Here is a 17,746-nt window from a genome sequence, read left to right as displayed (position 1 = left end):
GGTTAGGTTCTGTCATATAAGTGGGCGAATCCCCGTTGACAGATCCTGCTCGGTTTCTATCAGTAAGCGGATAACCAAATCCTTTGATAGACCCAAAGAGTCTGTCAGCTGTAGGTCACGCCCTCGCTGAAGCTCTTAAGGCAACGCAGACTCATAGACAGTAACTACGAAGTCTTCTGCCTAAACCAGGTAAGAACCAAGGTTGTATTTACATCCTACAACTAGTGTTGTTTTCCCCTTTTTTCCATATTTATATTGCTGTCTCTTTCCCTCCACCAAGGGTGTCAATCAGCTAAGTATATATCTGACAGGAAAGTTCATGTACAAAAATGTTATTGTTAGTATACAATAAGGTTTTGTACATACTTACCTGGCAGATATATACGATTGATGGCCCGACCCAGCCTCCCCTCAGGAGACCGGTGGAAGGAAAAATTTCTGGCTGGAAAGGGAGATTGGTTCTTACAGCCGCCACCCATCGGCAGGTAAGGTAGATCACCTGACCTACTGTCGCGTGTGTCCGCGAGTTTTGAATTCTGTCGTGGACGTCAGAGACGTATAGCTAAGTATATATCTGCCAGGTAAGTATGTACAAAACCTTATTGTATACTAACAATAACATTTTGGTTCAAGTTGCGCTCAGTCAGGGAATTGATCCTTATGCCCTTGCATTCGGTGCCGAGGGCACGATTGCTCTCGGGCTCTTATTATTATTGTTGGGTACTTGGGTGCTGTGCAGGGGTGGGGAACGAGAATTCCCCCCCCCCCCCCCCCCCCCCCCCCCCCGCGCGCGCACGCTCAGCTCCCACAGATGGCCTTTCCCCTTCGGGGGGAGGTTATCTGGGTTCCTCTCGCCCGATCTGTCGAGCGCGGGGAGGGCGCTCGGTGCCCAATGTACAATTGTATTCGGGGTCTTCCGCTCGTTCGGTGTGGGGCTCACCCCCCGCGCGAGGGACTTCCCCCCCACTAATCACTACTACTGTTATTTCCGCAGGTGCTATTGCCACGAGGGTGGACCTTGGTGAGGTATGGGCGTCCTTCGATTTGCAGGGCGTGCGTGCCAGTGTCCAGGGGCGGCGGTTCTATGTCTGGGCCTGCTGCGGTCACCCATGGAGTGGTGACCACGACAACGATATCGACTCCAGGTGACGACGTCCCTCCTCACCTGGTGTACTCGCCTCACGTGGTAACAGTCTTGCCTACAGCCGCTGTGAAGTGCCGTTCGCCGTACCGAGGGGGGAGCGTTGCCGCCGCCGCTCGTGGTTGCTGCGCTGCCGTGCGACCACCCCTTCCTTGCTGCCCTAGAGCTCGCCCCTGGACCTGCCGCCGGTACCAGGATGTTGCTGGCTGCTGCTCCACCTCCTGTGTTTCCAAGCTGCCTGCCGTACCTGCCGATTCTGTACTGACTGTCCATGCAGTTTGCTGCGGCTGGCTGTCCTGCCGTTGCTGCGCTGGCTGTCCCTGCCGATGCTGTGCTGGCTGTGCCTGCTGTTCCTGAGAGGCCCATACCTGCTGACATCGTCCCTGTTCGTGGTGGTACTACCCCAGACTTTGGTCTGTCTGTACAGGTGCGTCCGGGCCCCGTGCTTCGGCTACAGCAGCCCCGGCTCCGCCCTGGATGGCAGATCTTACTTCTGTCCTGAGGAAGCTGACGAAGAGGAGGAAGGCGTCGTCGTCGTCGTCTTCATCTTCTTCATCGTCGTCGGCTGCCGCCTCTTCCCCTTCGACTTCTAAGGCTTCACAGCCGAGGAAGAAGAAGGTTGCCTCCTCCCTCCTAAGAAGTCTCCCCTCGGGAGCTTCTCGGGACCCGTCTCACCTCGTGGGACGGGAGGGTTCCTTCCGCTGGTCCTCCTGCTCCTTCGGGAGCGGGGCCCGTCTCTTCTTCCGCAAGGAAGAAGACTACGGGGACCAGAGGGGTACCGGCCTAACACGGGTACTTTTCCTCGCCTGGTGTCAGTGGTTCTGCCAGTGCATCAGGGTCCGTCTCGGCCTCTCGTTCGCGGGAGGTACCGAGTGTACGGTCGCCTACCAGCGACCATGCAGCCAGGAACCAGACCTCTGAGCCCGCTCAGCGTCAGGTTCACGGCACGGAGCGGAAGACTGGTGACAGCCGCTCATGCGACTCTCACCAGACCAGCTCTCGCTCTCGGCGGCGACCAGCTGGCTACCCGGGCTGACGTGATGGTCACGACCGGCCACGGGCTGAGGCTGGGAAGAGGTCCCCCCGTTCGCCGGTGCCAGCCACGGCTGGAACCAGCGACGTGACGTGCCGTGGAGGACAAGCACCGGTCTCCACTGTGACAGTGGAGCCTGCAGGTCGCCTGACGACCGTCGCTCTCACAGAGAGCGATCGGGTACGGCAACCAGCACCAGCTCTTCTGACACAATCGAGATCGGGGGGCCGCTGTGCTCAGTCCAGCCGTTCTCCACAGCGAGACGGTTCGACCAGGCCCGCAGCTCGATCGCCTGCAGCCCTCCAAGCCTGCTGGTTCTGCCAGCGAGCGAGGGGGGAGCGTCAGGTCTGCCTCTCCCGTACCTTCAACCTCCTCGGGTTACACCGGGAAGGAGCGAGATATTGAGGAGTGATCGTGAGGGGTGCGCCCCTCATGATCCCACCACGACGCCCTACGTGCCAGGCACGGTTCTTGGACCGGCCAGGACGTATGCGCAAGTGGCTGGAGGAGACCGAGAGGGCTGTCGCTGTTCCCCCTTCTTAGGAGGAAGGTTCTCGGAATATGCTCTTGTTCGAAGGGCTTAACTGGTCCTACTCTGCAAGATGCTGTGCTTCCGAGATCCAGAGGAACTTTGCTGAGGTTATGGCTGATTCGTCAGCACAACGACCTCGGGGAAGGATCGCCGCTCCCACCAGCAGAGCACGTCTCTGCTCGCGTCGTTTTGGGGCCCGAGAGGGAAACCCAAATCGACGGTGGGTCTGCCGCGATCGGAGCTTGCCGACTGTGTTGAACCAGGTAGTCTCTCGTCTCCGGACAAGAAGGCTCTCTCAGTTCTGGCCGGTCGAACAAGCTACTTCACCTCCTCTACTGCGACAGAGGCGTTTCTACGTGTCTTCGGACACCGTATTTGAATACCCCTTCGGTCCTCCTGAGAGGTTTTCGACCTCGACGAGGACTGGAATGAGTCGGAGGACGGTATCGGCTCTCTCCTGTCAGGTGTCGATCAGCCCCACCCAGACGACGTTCACAGTGGCGACAGACCCTTACCTACAGTATGAGTTCGTAACCCTCCTCGGGAAAACACCAAAACGTTTTTCTCCTTGACAGATACGTTTTCCCAGGCTCTGAGAGGCCATCGCCGTAAGGCGATGGCTGCTCCTTTTCTTCTCCAACTGCTAGTTCCGCTGGGAAGGCGAGCCAGTATCCAATTCCTCCCCCATTCCCTCTCTCCTTACGGTTACACGAGGGAAAGGGGAGGGATCCTACAGAGATTTCTCTGTAAGATCCCACGTTAGGGGCTGCGCTACCGGGGGACCTTCGGGTCCTACCTGTCGTAAGCCCCGGTCGTTGAGGAGGGATCCTGCCCCTTTCTCGATTTCTACGGGAATCGAGAGGACCACCAAGCTGATATCGTTTGACGAATTTCGGTGGGGGTTTCGCAGAGTGCTTAGAATTCTACGGAATTGCTAGCGCACTCAGAGTGTTCGAGTTTTTTACGATCTCCAAACACTTAGGCGAGACCACGGTCCAAATTGAGCGAGAATCCCCGATAATTGTTCCACGATAATCGGGAACCTCGCTTATGCTCGAATTCCTGTAATTTCTAGCATTTGGAAGAAGACTGCTGCTGAAAGAAGAGTATCTCACAGTAGGCGATTAACCTGGAATAGAGAAGAACGGACGGGAACTTCCAGTTTGGCCTTGAACTATCGTCTTCGGTATTCTGTTCACCATTGAAGCTTTCCTTTGGGTTTGGGAAAGACTTCTCCTTTACTCTCTTGGCTAGGAACGAAGGTCGGTCGATCTCCAATCCTTATTCTCATTCCTCGAGAGGAAAAGAATTTAGGATGGAGGTCGTGGTACAGAACCTACAAATATACTACGTATATTACCCTCGCGACATGATTCTTTTAACTGTTGAATTGTCCGGGGGGTAGGCGCATACCGTAGTTAACTACGGTTTGTGACCGAGACGAATTGTATCTTAATTGAACTGCAACTCGGGGTTGCCTGCAACCTCCCAGCAGTTATCAGTTTCGATTTTAGATACTTGGTATTGTCACGACAACACCAAATCAGCTTTGTATTTACCGAAAATCCGTTTCGTTTAAATATAATTGCTCGAGCGTATTCTTTATGCTCGATGGTTCTAGCCGAACGCATTCCTTCGTGGAAGGGATTAACTGGCAACTCAGGATGACGAGTCACCGAGAGCTACTGCGTATTGAACTGCCTGATAGCAGCTCAGTATCAGCTAGGTCTCAGAGATGCACGGTCGGTTACGTCTCTCTCTCCCCTGGTTTGATTGACTACCGAACCGTATCTCTACCCAACAATCATGGACTTAGGTCTCTGATTAACGGGGATTCTCGCAATAATGAAGGACCATCTACTGCTGTGAAGCTCGATTTCATCGCCTTCGACATTGCGAGAATTTTCAACAAAGATATCTCTTGGACTCTTTCATCTTTCTGTTTACCGCACGGTAACAGAAGTCTGTACTAGTCTCCCACTGCATCGCACCGCGATAATGCGGATGATTTTTGCAGACATCTGAGTTTGTCTTCAAAATATCTCGTATTCGTAGGTGTGCAATTATTCATTGTTCGCCCCGAATTAACAGATGTCAGAAGACATCGCCTACTCTCCGACCTGACAGCTCTACCTTCCAAATGTTCAGCCCATGAGAAGCAGTTCTTCAGGCAGTATTTCCCTGTGTCTTCATTACTGAAAAGCGCTCCGCTTTTATTGCAACTACGATCCTCACGGACTGCAATGAATAGCGGTTAGCGTTCTCAGTCTTTGTAGCACAGGTTCAGAATCTTGAGAATCCTTCTCTCGGTTCAGCTGTGAAGACGTAGGTTGCATTTTCTGTACACCTTCGTCTTCAACGACACAGTGTTGTTTCTCCTTAGCTGAGAATCAACTATACTATGAGATATCTTGCCATCAGGGACCTCGGTCTCTAGAAGGCAATTGACTTTCGCCTGTTGGGCACATGCCTTAAGAGAATCATCACCTCGCCTTCTGGCATCGGTGACGAACAAATTATTTGTTTAGTCTCTTGGCATAACCCTTTTAAGGCGAAGGTCACGTGACTTGCTCGGGTGCTTGGACAACTTGCCTACTACCGAACGCAGTCAGTTGGCAGCTGTCAGAGCGCCCAAGTCGGTTACGAACTTTGCTGTGGACTTAGTTCGGTTGTTCCATAACAGTCTTTTCTTCGTCCTAACGGCTTGTCACAGTACCCATACCATCGACACCCACCATTGAGTGTCGGTGTCCTATCCACTACCGAGAAGAAGAACTTCACTGCTTGGTGATAGGAGAATGTGAGACACTTCGCTGCAGACGGATAGACCAGTATGGGTACAGGACATCACCGAAGTCGAGAGAGGATAGGTCATACGACCATTCCCTTCTTTTCCTCTGAGGTAATTGCATGACTTTTCCTGCAAAGTCAAGCATCCAGGGGATGGGGATTCGTGACGCTCGATTTCGTACCGACTTCGTAGCGAAGACTCAGAACCCTTCGGTTCCTGACGATCGGTTAGAGTCCTTCACAATCCCCTCCCTAATGGACTTCACCGCCTTCGATGCGAAGGAGATGCTGCTTTGTCCTGTGAAAGCGCGACCGCGCTTTCTGAAGAAACTCGACATCCCAGGCTGAGTGTTGAAGACTCTTCGTCAGCACCAAGATGACCTAGAAGTACACTCCCTCGAGTTACACAAGAACTTCTCCGTGGCGCAGGTACTGAAGGCAGGGGTGGTCTGGTACAACCAGACCACTGGTAACCGTCCTTCTACCTTTTGGATATTGCCCACAGGTCCTTGGATCGTTTTCCTTGGGACCCGTGGTGGCTGCTCAACACGTGTAGCTAACCCAGACCCTAGCAGGCTGAACAGCATTGAGTCCTGGTGTGACTGTAAGAATAGATAAGTGAATGAGAGAGTGACTGGCTTCTCTTCCTATCTTTTTCTCCCCCTCTACCTGTGGGTAGAGGGATACGGTCATCACCTTGCTGGATAAGGACGAGATGCAGGTGAGCTACTAGACAGAGCCCCATCCTATCCCTTTCACTAGGGATGGGAGCGAATATCCACCACTTCCTCCTACAAGGGGGGGGAAGTTGATGCCAACAAGAGACAAACCATAACTTTATGTTGCCTCTTGCAAATAGGAACTTGTTCTTGTTTGCTGGTACGAAGAGATACGCTTGCCTCTCTCTTAGTACTTGGTCCAGAGGTCTGACCATTGATCCTGCGGTGCACACCCGATCAATCGGACAGGAGGCCTTGGATCCCTCCCTCAGCTCGTTTACGACCAGGGAGGCATTCCAAGGTTGGGCGAACACCAGTCTGTTCACAAAGACTCAGATTCCTCCCACCAAGAAGTGAGTCTTCCTATTGTAAAAGGACCGAAGGTTTGTATGCCGTGTCGGAACAAATGACAATTTGTCCAAAATTGCATTTTTCCTAACTATACAAACCTGAGGTCCTTTTACACATAGTCCCACCTCACGCCACCCCTCACTCTGCAGTTTTTGCTTGGGCCAAAAGCAAAAGTGATTTGTTTACCTCCCAGTCGCGCGCGCGCGCCTGTCGGACAAGCAGTTAACTACCGAACCCCTTGTTCGAAAGCTTACGACCTATCCAGCTGCCGCTAGTACCTTCCTATTGTAAAAGGACCTCAGGTTTGTATAGTTAGGAAAAATGCAATTTTGGACAAATTGTCATTTTAAAATGGGGCAAAAATTATGTCAAAGTGACGAAATAATTTCCGAGATGTGTCACTGATACTTTTTATTGCTATAAGAAAGAAATTCGCGCTTGCGCGCCTGCGTAGCGATTGTAAACAAAACAACGCCTTAATCCGTGAACTCCCAGCATCCCCCAAGGCGCGTGATACAAAAGTTTTCGGCTGGTAGCCTATATATTTTTCCGCGAATTTTTAAAAAAACTTTTTTGAGCCGACGTATGATACGTCCAATCGGCATACGGGAGACATTTTGACTCGACGTTTAATACGTCCAATCGGCGTAAGAGGGTTAATTATTTTCAACATATGAATTTTGACGATCTTAAGAAGTACACAGGCTGGAAATCTCCAACAGTAATTATTAAGCGCCACTACTTGAAGTCTTTAGAGGCCCTTAAATTTCCAGCAGTGGCAGCCAGAAACAGAGTTTCCCCTGACATTGCATAATTAGTAATAAGTAGTTATATAGCCTATATCTCTCTTACATTCCTACCTGCCTCACTAGCATTCTTGCCGTAGCTCGGTCGCTACCGGGTTCATAATTTACCTTGGATAGCACTTTCTGTATATATGTATCATTTGTATTGTATATATGATTGTATCTGGGTCTGATTTCCATTGTGATGGTTTGTTACTAGTGTGTGTTATTTGAATCTCTGTGGGTTATTTAACCCCACTATGTAGATAAGTTAGATTTAAGGATCATTGAAACTCTAGAACAATTGTAATTGTTGTTTATTGTGATCTGTTATTACTTACATTATAGTATTTAACTCTAATTGAGTTTTAATTCACCTGTAATTTTTGATTATCTACAATTTTCCAAATTGGTGGAGCCAATACTCTGGCACTATTTCACGGAGCGACACAGGCTGAGCCCAGAAAAGGGATATTGACGAAGGAAAAATCTATTTCTGGGCAAGGACCTGTGTCGCCCAGTGAAATCCCACCCAACTTTTCTTTCCACACCCCTTTCTTGGCCCAGCTTGGGTACTATCTACAGGAATGAAAACAAAGGCGCTAGTCATAGTGCTAGCGGGTAGCGGGGCCTTGCATCGGCTCCTCGGTAGACGAGGGATATTGATTAAGGGAGAACCTAAATGGCAAGGGACCTCTGGTAGTGGCTTCCACTCGCCCCAGATACCATACCGACACCTTTATTAAAGGTGAGCGAGCCAGTCTATTCTGGCATTACTAGTTTAGTTTTTTCTCTGGTAATTATAGCAATATTTTACCTTAGAAATATCCACTAAAGGAAGTATTTCACTGGGCGACACAGGTCCTTGCCCAGAAATAAATTTTTCCTTCGTCAAAATCCCTTAATTAAGAACAAACCATGTGGTCTGGTTAGATCAATATGTTAAGACTACTATAATAATCATAGATACCACTCGCAGAATAGAAATAGCCCTGATTCTTTGATGGCACCAAGAATACAGTGGTACCTCGACATACGAAAGGCTCAACTTACGAAAAATTAGAGTTACGAAAGCAAATACGAAGATTTGTTTGGCTCTACATATGAAAACAGTTCAGGATATGAAAGGTTGTTGCTGTAAAGTCCCGAGATTCGCCCGGACCACTGATAACAATTTTAAAACTCTCGCGCTCCCAACTGAGTAGACTCGCCACCATCCTCCCACACTCCCATTGGTTCCTGATGCTAGTCACTGCCATAAGATCCTGATCTCCTATTGGTCAGCATCTCTCCCATCGTGCTCTACGTAAAGGCGTTCTTCTTCAGCCATTGCTTCGCACCAGCATTATTGTATGCACGCAGAATTCGTTCGTTCACATATACGATTTAGTTTGTTAACATAAATTCGTGTTAGTGATTTCGTTGTACTACTTTATCTTGTATTGTGAGAACTTAATTAATATACTACATAACTTAATTACGTACAGTATAGTCATGGGTCCCAAGAAAGTTGTTGAAGTTCACGGAAAGAAGAGGATGCTTTCTATGAAGACAAAAATGGAGATAATAAAAAAGTATGAAGCTGGCATGCGGTTGAGTGTGATCGCTAAGGAATACGGCCGAAATCTGTCGATGATAGGCACCATCCTTAAGCAGAAGAAAGCCATCAAAGCAGCTACACCTTCCAAGGGCATCACTATTTTGTCCAACAAGAGGAGCCATGTGCATGATGAGATGGAGAGGATGCTTCTTCTATGGACTGAGGAAAAAGAAATCGCTGGCGATATGATAACTGAGACGGCAATCTGCCAGAAGGCCAGCGCTATTTTCGGTGATTTGATTGCCCAGGCCGAAGACGACGGAGGACAAGGGACATCGACAGCAACCCCAGACTTCAAGGCTTCTTGGGATGGTTTGATAAATTCCGTAAATGGACTGGCATCCATTCGGTGGAGAAGAAATTGAAATTTTGTAAAAAACTTAAAGTATAAAAAAGTAAAAAATATGTAAAAATAAAAAAAGTAAAAAAAAAATGTAATTTCAAGTTTTTTGTAAAGTTAAGTGTTACGGTTTTGTTAATGTGTTTCGTAAAGTTTAGTTTATGTTTCCTGACATTTTTAATGTGTTTTGTTAAGTGTACGTACTACGTAACAAATTTTCTGCCGTTTGTCCTCCTCCTCTGTTGCCACTTTCGGAGATAGCCTCACTCGAAAGGTAAGGTTCCACATTTTACTACATACGTACATATGTACGTACAGTATTTCTTGTATACCATGTACACTAATACACTTTATTCACAGGTACATATTAGTAGTACGTATTAAGTTAGGTATTGAATGGTCCAAATTGTTGTATTTCATTAGTATTTATTGGTCAATTTAGCTTTATTATAAAATTTACTGGGGTGTTTTTGTAGGTCTTGGAACGAATTAGGCAATTTACATGTAAAATGCGGTTCAAGATACGAAAAGCTCATGTTACGAAGGCTGCCTCGGAACGGATTAATTTTGTATGCCGAGGTACCACTGTAGCTATTCAAATATTCAAAGTGGCCTGAGATTTGTAATTATGGTTGTTTGTATTTACAGAAATATGTCACTTCCCTCTGGATGCAGTATGTAAACTCCAGTTTTTTTAACTTCCTAAAACATTTATTTTGCAGCAACAACATTCCTCACAGCAAGAAGAGTTGCATGATCCACAAGTAGAGGCTATTAGGCACCAGCTTTCACAGTTTGGTGTTAGTTGCATTGATCCTGCATCTTTTGTTCCAGGCCATAGGTGAGTTGGAAGTTTCATCAAGACTGTAGTGTTGAAGAATTTCTATATATATTAAGGTTTAATTCCAGAAGTCTCTTCTGATTCTTCTGAATCTTGTAAATAAAAAGTCGTGCTTTTTAAAATATTTTCAAAGAAAATTACGTTAGAGTAAGCAGAGATGCTGCTTTTCAAAATCCACATTAGATTATGTAAGTGCTAGGATTTTTTTGGTTTCAGTAATTCATATTACGATTTAGTTTAAGCACGTCACTGAATCACTTTTATAGACTGGTATTGCTTGCCCAAAGGATTTGTTTAGAAATGAGGGATTATTTTACTGGAATAAATGGTTTTATTGCCAAAGGATGCAGTAACAGATTTCAAAGCATGAGTTGTTTTTTTATGTTTGAGAGAAAGGGTGAGCCTCCTTCATCATGAAAAATATTATATATGAAGTTAGTAGGCTGGAAACCTGTAGGAAAACCCAGGTAATCGTAGAAAAATGGAATAGATGAAGACTTTACATAGATGGTAGCACAGGCAGCAATTTGCAAGGCAGAAGGGAGGGAGTGGAGATATTTCATTTCATGTTTAACCTTGAAAAGGAAAATCTGATGTAGTTGTAAGATGATGATAGACATTGCCTCAGTTATTCAGTTTGTGTTATGTTTGTTTTGTAGATCTATTAATTCATTTAAGATTTTGATAAATATTGTTTGCTATCTGTTTTATCTTAAATTTTCATATAAATGTTTATAATTATAATGTATTTGTTATTAAGTAATTGTGCAACCTAACTTAGTCGTAACCAGTACGTATAATCTTTCACTAGGCCTGTGCCTGATACATTCTGTCTTCCTGGAGTACACAATATGCTGTCCGTTTATCAGAGCACCATAGTGTCTCCTTATCGCCCTGGCTTCAAGGAATCTGTGGTTGCCAAATACATGACAGATATGCAGCTAGCTACCATTGCATCCAGGTCAACAGGTTAGTCAGATGTAATTTTGATTGAATAAGACTTCTTTTTTTTTCTTTTCTTTTCTTTTACTATTCTGGGGTGCTGTCATATTTTTGGAAACTGATGTGTAACATTTATTATATTTTTAATGTTGAAGTTTATATTCAAAGAGAGCTTATTGTATCTTATGTTTGTGACTTTTTTTATACGTTGTATTTTAACAGATCTTTCACATTCATAATCGATTCCTGATCCCCTTTTCCTACCGAGAGCGACCTGATTTGCTGAACAGCAGCAGCAATATGCAGTAAAAATGTGCCTTGCTCTCAAACTTGTTCAAGCGAGGATGCAATGCACATAATACCCTAATAATGTTCTCCTTGCATTTTAGTATATTTTTATATATTTATGAATTTATTAATTATTTCTTTATCAACAAGTGAAATCTCCTCTTCTTATATTTCTCTTTACATCCTCTTACTCCTTAATAAACACCATATTCTTTGGAAGCTTGAATTTCAAGTCAGTGGTCCCTGTGGGCTTTTATGAAGTGAATAGGGTTCATCTTGTGAATAATAATAATAATAATAATAATGATAATTATAATAATAATAATAATAATAATAATAATGATAATAATAATAATAATATTACTGAAGGGATAAAGCTACCAGATGGGAGCAACATCAAACACAGATGAGACAGGATACAAATACCTGGGAATAATGGAAGGAGGGGATATAAAACACCAAGAGATGAAGGACACGATCAGGAAAGAATATATGCAGAGACTCAAGGCAATACTCAAGTCAAAACTCAATGGAGGAAATATGATAAAAGCCATAAACACATGGGCAGTGCCAGTAATCAGATACAGCGCAGGAATAGTGGAATGGACGAAGGCAGAACTCCGCAGCATAGATCAGAAAACCAGGAAACATATGACAATACACAAAGCACTACACCCAAGAGCAAATACGGACAGACTATACATAACACGAAAGGAAGGAGGGAGAGGACTACTAAGTATAGAGGACTGCGTCAACATCGAAAACAGAGCACTGGGGCAATATCTGAAAACCAGTGAAGACGAGTGGCTAAAGAGTGCATGGGAAGAAGGACTAATAAAGGTAGACGAAGACCCAGAAATATACAGAGACAGGAGAATGACAGACAGAACAGAGGACTGGCACAACAAACCAATGCACGGACAATACATGAGACAGACTAAAGAACTAGCCAGCGATGACACATGGCAATGGCTACAGAGGGGAGAGCTAAAGAAGGAAACTGAAGGAATGATAACAGCGGCACAAGATCAGGCCCTAAGAACCAGATATATTCAAAGAACGATAGACGGAAATAACATCTCTCCCATATGTAGGAAGTGCAATACGAAAATGAAACCATAAACCACATAGCAAGGGAATGCCCGGCACTTGCACAGAACCAGTACAAAAAGAGGCATGATTTAGTGGCAAAAGCCCTCCACTGAAGCCTGTGCAAGAAACATCAGCTTCCTTGCAGTAATAAGTGGTATGAGCACCAACCAGAGGGAGTGATAGAAAACGATCAGGCAAAGATCCTCTGGGACTATGGTATCAGAACGGATAGGGTGATACGTGCAAATAGACCAGACGTGACGTTGATTGACAAAGTCAAGAAGAAAGTATCACTCATTGATGTCGCAATACCATGGGACACCAGAGTTGAAGAGAGAGAGGGAAAAAATGGATAAGTATCAAGGTCTGAAAATAGAAATAAGAAGAATATGGGATATGCCAGTGGAAATCGTACCCATAATCATAGGAGCACTAGGCACGATCCCAAGATCCCTGAAAAGGAAGCTAGAAAAACTAGATGCTGAAGTAGCTCCAGGACTCATGCAGAAGAGTGTGATCCTAGAAACGGCGCACATAGTAAGAAAAGTGATGGACTCCTAAGGAGGCAGGATGCAACCCGGAACCCCACACTATAAATACCACCTAGTCGAATTGGAGGACTGTGATAGAGCAAAAAAAAAAAAAATTAATAATAATATAAGCGGGATGTGGCAGTGGAAGGTTGTTGAACATTTTGTAATTGCCTCAGTATAATGTCAACCATCACTACACAGTGTTGTGATGGAGCAGTTCATCAGCTTTTAGTGTCTTGTCTTCTGGGTTTCACCATTTCCTCTTCATTATTTCATGCATATATTATTGATAATACTATTCATTTGCATTTGAGATTGGTTTTATTTATTTCAGTTCATAAAAGATGCGTCATTATCTTCTGTCAGTTCATTTACGTTTTCAAAAATTGTTTTTGTGAAGAAATTACTTAATATTTTTTGTCAATCTCCAAGGAAGCTACTGATGCCAATATAATCAATAGATGTTGATTGGAAATATTTAAGTGAAAAACGAATCTTTAATGTTGATTGCCATTTTTATTATTGTAATCATTATTCACGTGTACTCATTTGTATGGAACAAGCCAAAAAAATCATGTGAGAGCCTGGTATGTAATAAGCTTTTGGCCTTCATTCACCAAATGACAACTTCACTTGATATTGGTGCACAGTATTTTTTTATTCTTTGGTTTTCATACAAGAATTATATATATATATCATATATATATATATATCTATATATATATATATATCTATATATATATATATATAGGTATATATATATATATATATATATAATATATATATATATATATATATATATATAGGTATGTATATATATGTTATATTATAGGTATATATATATATCTATATATATATATATAATATATATAGATAGACATACATACACACACACACACATATATATATATATATAATACTTTTTTTATCTAGGGACAAAAGTTCCTTTGTAGCTATAGAATTTGAAAGATTTTTTAAAGTATTTTATCTTACATCTATCACCCTCACCTTCTTCATAGTCTCATGTGATGGTATTTAACTGAAATACATTGGTGAGTTTTGTATTATATCCCTCAGCTTTCATTAATTTGAAATTTAGTTATAAGTGTAATGGAAATGAAAAAAAATTAAAAATGAGAATCTCTCTTATTCTGACTAGTACTGTGAAAATACTCAAAAACACTAGATATTTGTGTTGTGTTAGGACTTGCAAAACTGAGGATTAATGAGTGCCCTCTGTATTTCGTGCCTTATTTGATTAACATGCCACTTCTGGGCTATTTAGTTGTTAATGGAAAGTTCTGTTCTTTATGGAACATTTGAAAGGCTTTTTTATATTTACTGTACTTTACATTTATTCAAAAGCTCAAAGCGTAAGATTGAAACACACTAGTATATTAGAGTATATTTCTACATTAACTTGCATAAATCACCTACGCAATATTCGGGATTAAGTTAAACTGGTTATTCTCTGTGTGTTTGCAGCACATTTATTTTATATGTTAGTTCTGTAAGGCCTTTTTTTTTCCGTAGAGTTTAGGACGTGACTTTCTTTTCAGCAATGAGGAATCTAAATCTAAAAGCAACTGGTGCACGAGAAAGGGAACTGTCAGCAGCACCTGATCCAAGCAGTCGCTTTGGAGTTCCAGATTATTTATCTTCCGGTAAAGAATACTCTAGTTACGATGATAATCTGTCTATAGCGACAAAGAATTTTTTAGGAAAGTATGGCTTAGGAGGGAATGAATAAATCCTTTGTTATGGTACATCTTGGGTTGGTGGATGGGTGGTTAAAATGTGCTAGCTACTGGAGTGTTTTAATTTCAAGATGTCACCATAGAAATTGTGCCAAAACATCGCAGATGTTCCTGTAACTTCTGTTTTAAAGTTCCTTGTAACTATTCAAGGGGTAATCACAAATCATATTATCTTTTATCAAGGCAGTCTCTCAAAATATTCTCACTCCAACACAATACAGAATATGGATGTGTGGATGTGGAACGAGGTAGAAAATTGTTAGTGTTAGGGCTAGAGAATTGGTGCTAAATGATTTTCCATGCAAGTCATAGGCTGTCCATTGTGTTTTCTATTATAGTTCAATAAAATTGATGCATCAGTGTATGATTCTGATGTTTGCTTATTATTTGAGGCATATTAGTGTCATATTTGGAGCTTATTTTTACTAGTCCTATTTATTATTATTTTATCATCACTAGTCTGGAAATGATTGCCTATCATACTCTTTGTGCTTCACTCATCATCCCTTCTCACTTTTCATCCATGCTGTTCTTGAAGCTTGAAGTTAAATACTGCTTTTAATAATATAAATGGAATAGAGTACTATAAGAGAAAATTGTATATAAAAATATTGATAAGAAAAGTGTAGCTTTATAAGAACCACCAGTACGTATCAGTCTCTTGATACTGTACTGACCCTGAAGATTAGCTTTAGTTATCTGTATGGCAAATGCAGTGTATATTTTTTGAAGTTTTGTATAAATTTTATATTTTAACCAAAGGTACCATAAATAAAGTTGCAATACTAATTGCCAGGGCAGAATCCTATTTTTTATTTTCATGTTTTTCTGTTTCCATTGATCTCCAGTAACATGAAACAATATTTAATACAAATGAAAATAATCTTTCACAAGAAGGAGTAAAAATATCTCTTGTTTCTACATGTAACTTAGAACATAAAAGATTTTGTAAGAAAAATAACACTTGTTATACAGTGTGTTTATGCAGTACTATTGACTTCTGATAAGAAAATACCATGGGTATATGGTTCTTCTTTACAGTACATATTCCCAGTAGGATTTATCTATTTTGAAAATGTTTTGCTATAGAGAATTTTCAAGCTGCTAAAGACCAAAGCACACTGCATATTCATTTGGCTGGTTAGATATTTGTAGACCCAGCTCATGATCTTTTGTTCATTCTTCATAAAAGATCATGTCATTTCAGGTCCATTTGTATCTTCAAATATTTCTCCAGTTTATCCGGCGAATATAGTTAATTTTTGTCTCGTAAATTTTGTGGGAATTCAGATAAAAGAATTATTATTAGTTAGTTTAACCTGACCACTGAACTAGCTTATGTAGTTCTCATAGGGCTAGCCTGAACGATTTGTCTTTTTTAATTAAGAAATATCCTGTGTAATGAATTCTTGTTTTGTGTGGTTGCTATAGTCTGAAATATAGTTACCTAATATGTATTTGGTTTTCAGCCTAGCTACTCAATTTTTTTTTTACCCACAAATAATAATACAAAATTGTCATTTTGTTTTCTTGTATTACCACTTCTAGTGCCCTTTGCAACTCAATGTATGGGCTTTGCACATGAATACCATACACACATTCATCAAAGATGATTTTGTTTTAATTATGCTAGGTATTTGGGTTTCATTTCTAAAAAAAACATTATTTAAAAAAAAAAATTGCTCTTGACTGCTTTTTATGAACATATCTTGTTGGGAAACTTTAAGTTTACTAATAAAGTAAACAACCTTAACTGAGAGACGGAAGGCCACATAATGTACGCTTGAATTAGGATTAGACTGGGAAGTTAGATAGGACCTACTGAAGAACTCTAGTTTTTGTTTCAATGAAATGCTTAACTGTGGTGCTTTTACACCACAAACACTAACTGACATGGTTTGCATTTAACTTTAACCTCAAAAAGTGGAGTTGCTTTTTGATTCCACTCAGGATGTACACAAATAGAGACAGGGGAAGAATAGTATTCATGCCAACATATGAATCATGTCCTTGAAAAATTGTTATAAGTTACTTTCATTTACCCCTTACAGCTTACTGGCACAGTGAAATTATTCAAAAGCAAGTTAAAAATAGCTCCTCTTGTGTCATATCTATGAAATCATTTATATGAGGACTCTTTCACTGGGCGACACGGCTTCCTCGCCCAGAAATAGATTTTTCCTACGTCAAAATCCCTTTTATAGTCCTACTTTTCAGAAGTATATTCTGTATCAGAGGAACCTCACTTGCTTTGCCTTAGAATGAGGTGTTAAGCAGAATATGGCCAATGGTCACAATTGAATGTGGTACTCTTTATGTTCATGGCGTCCCTCAGTACCTGCTTGCTGAAGTGATCCTAGTGAGTTTTTTGAGACAGATTTCTTGGGGTTCCATTTCTCTGAAATTCAAAGTAATTACCCCTTTAGGAATCAGAACACACATGAATGGTTCATTCATCCCCATAGTGCAGCGGTTTTCAACCTGTGGGCCATGGCGGGTTATGAGGGGGGGCCATGACACGAGCATCCTTAAAATAATATTTAAAAGTGAAAAATCTAAAAATAATGGAGCACAAAGAGAGAGAGAGAGAGTTGCATTAGATCAGTAATGTATACTGAGCACTGTCCTCCTCTATTATTCCAGTTTTTCTTCAATCTCTTGTAACATGGCAGATGGGAAGAAATCTAAAAGAAGTTTCTGTGAGGAATATATACAATATGAGTTTACTTCATTTATTGATAAGGGTGTGGTAAAGGGTCAGTGTGTTTTGTGCCAGAAAGTACTCGGTAATGATTCCTTAAGGCCCTCAAAACTGAAAAATCATCTTGACAAGACTCATCATGAACATTCTGGTAAAGACGTGAATTTCTTCAAACGTCATGAATGAATGTAGCTTCAAACGAATGAAACTGGACTCAGGTGGAGCATTTCAGACGCAAAGTAGGAATGTACTCAAGGCTTCATATGAGGTATCACTTGAAATAGATAAACAAAAAACCTCT

General features: G+C 42.4%; 2 protein-coding genes across 4 annotated transcripts in view; both read left to right on the top strand.

Annotated features, from left to right (window-relative positions):
- LOC135198683 (uncharacterized) overlaps window positions 1-16,262 on the top strand; it is a 68,994-nt gene extending 52,732 nt beyond the window's left edge. Inside the window, exons 4-6 of the mRNA XM_064226506.1 lie at window positions 10,014-10,132; window positions 10,944-11,101; window positions 14,547-16,262. Coding sequence (XP_064082576.1) covers window positions 10,014-10,132; window positions 10,944-11,101; window positions 14,547-14,737 — 468 coding nt within the window. The 3' untranslated portion in view covers window positions 14,738-16,262. The remainder of the gene's footprint in view (window positions 1-10,013; window positions 10,133-10,943; window positions 11,102-14,546) is intronic.
- Window positions 1-17,746, top strand: part of LOC135198691 (E3 ubiquitin-protein ligase TRAIP-like) — a gene marked incomplete at its 5' end in the record, with an annotated part of 425,152 nt that overhangs the window by 289,059 nt on the left and 118,347 nt on the right.

This window comes from Macrobrachium nipponense, chromosome 22, assembly GCF_015104395.2.
Source record: "Macrobrachium nipponense isolate FS-2020 chromosome 22, ASM1510439v2, whole genome shotgun sequence".
Classification (NCBI taxonomy): Eukaryota; Metazoa; Arthropoda; class Malacostraca; order Decapoda; family Palaemonidae; genus Macrobrachium; species Macrobrachium nipponense.
Note: the sequence above shows the minus strand (reverse complement) of the source record. Positions and strands in the feature narration are given on the sequence as shown.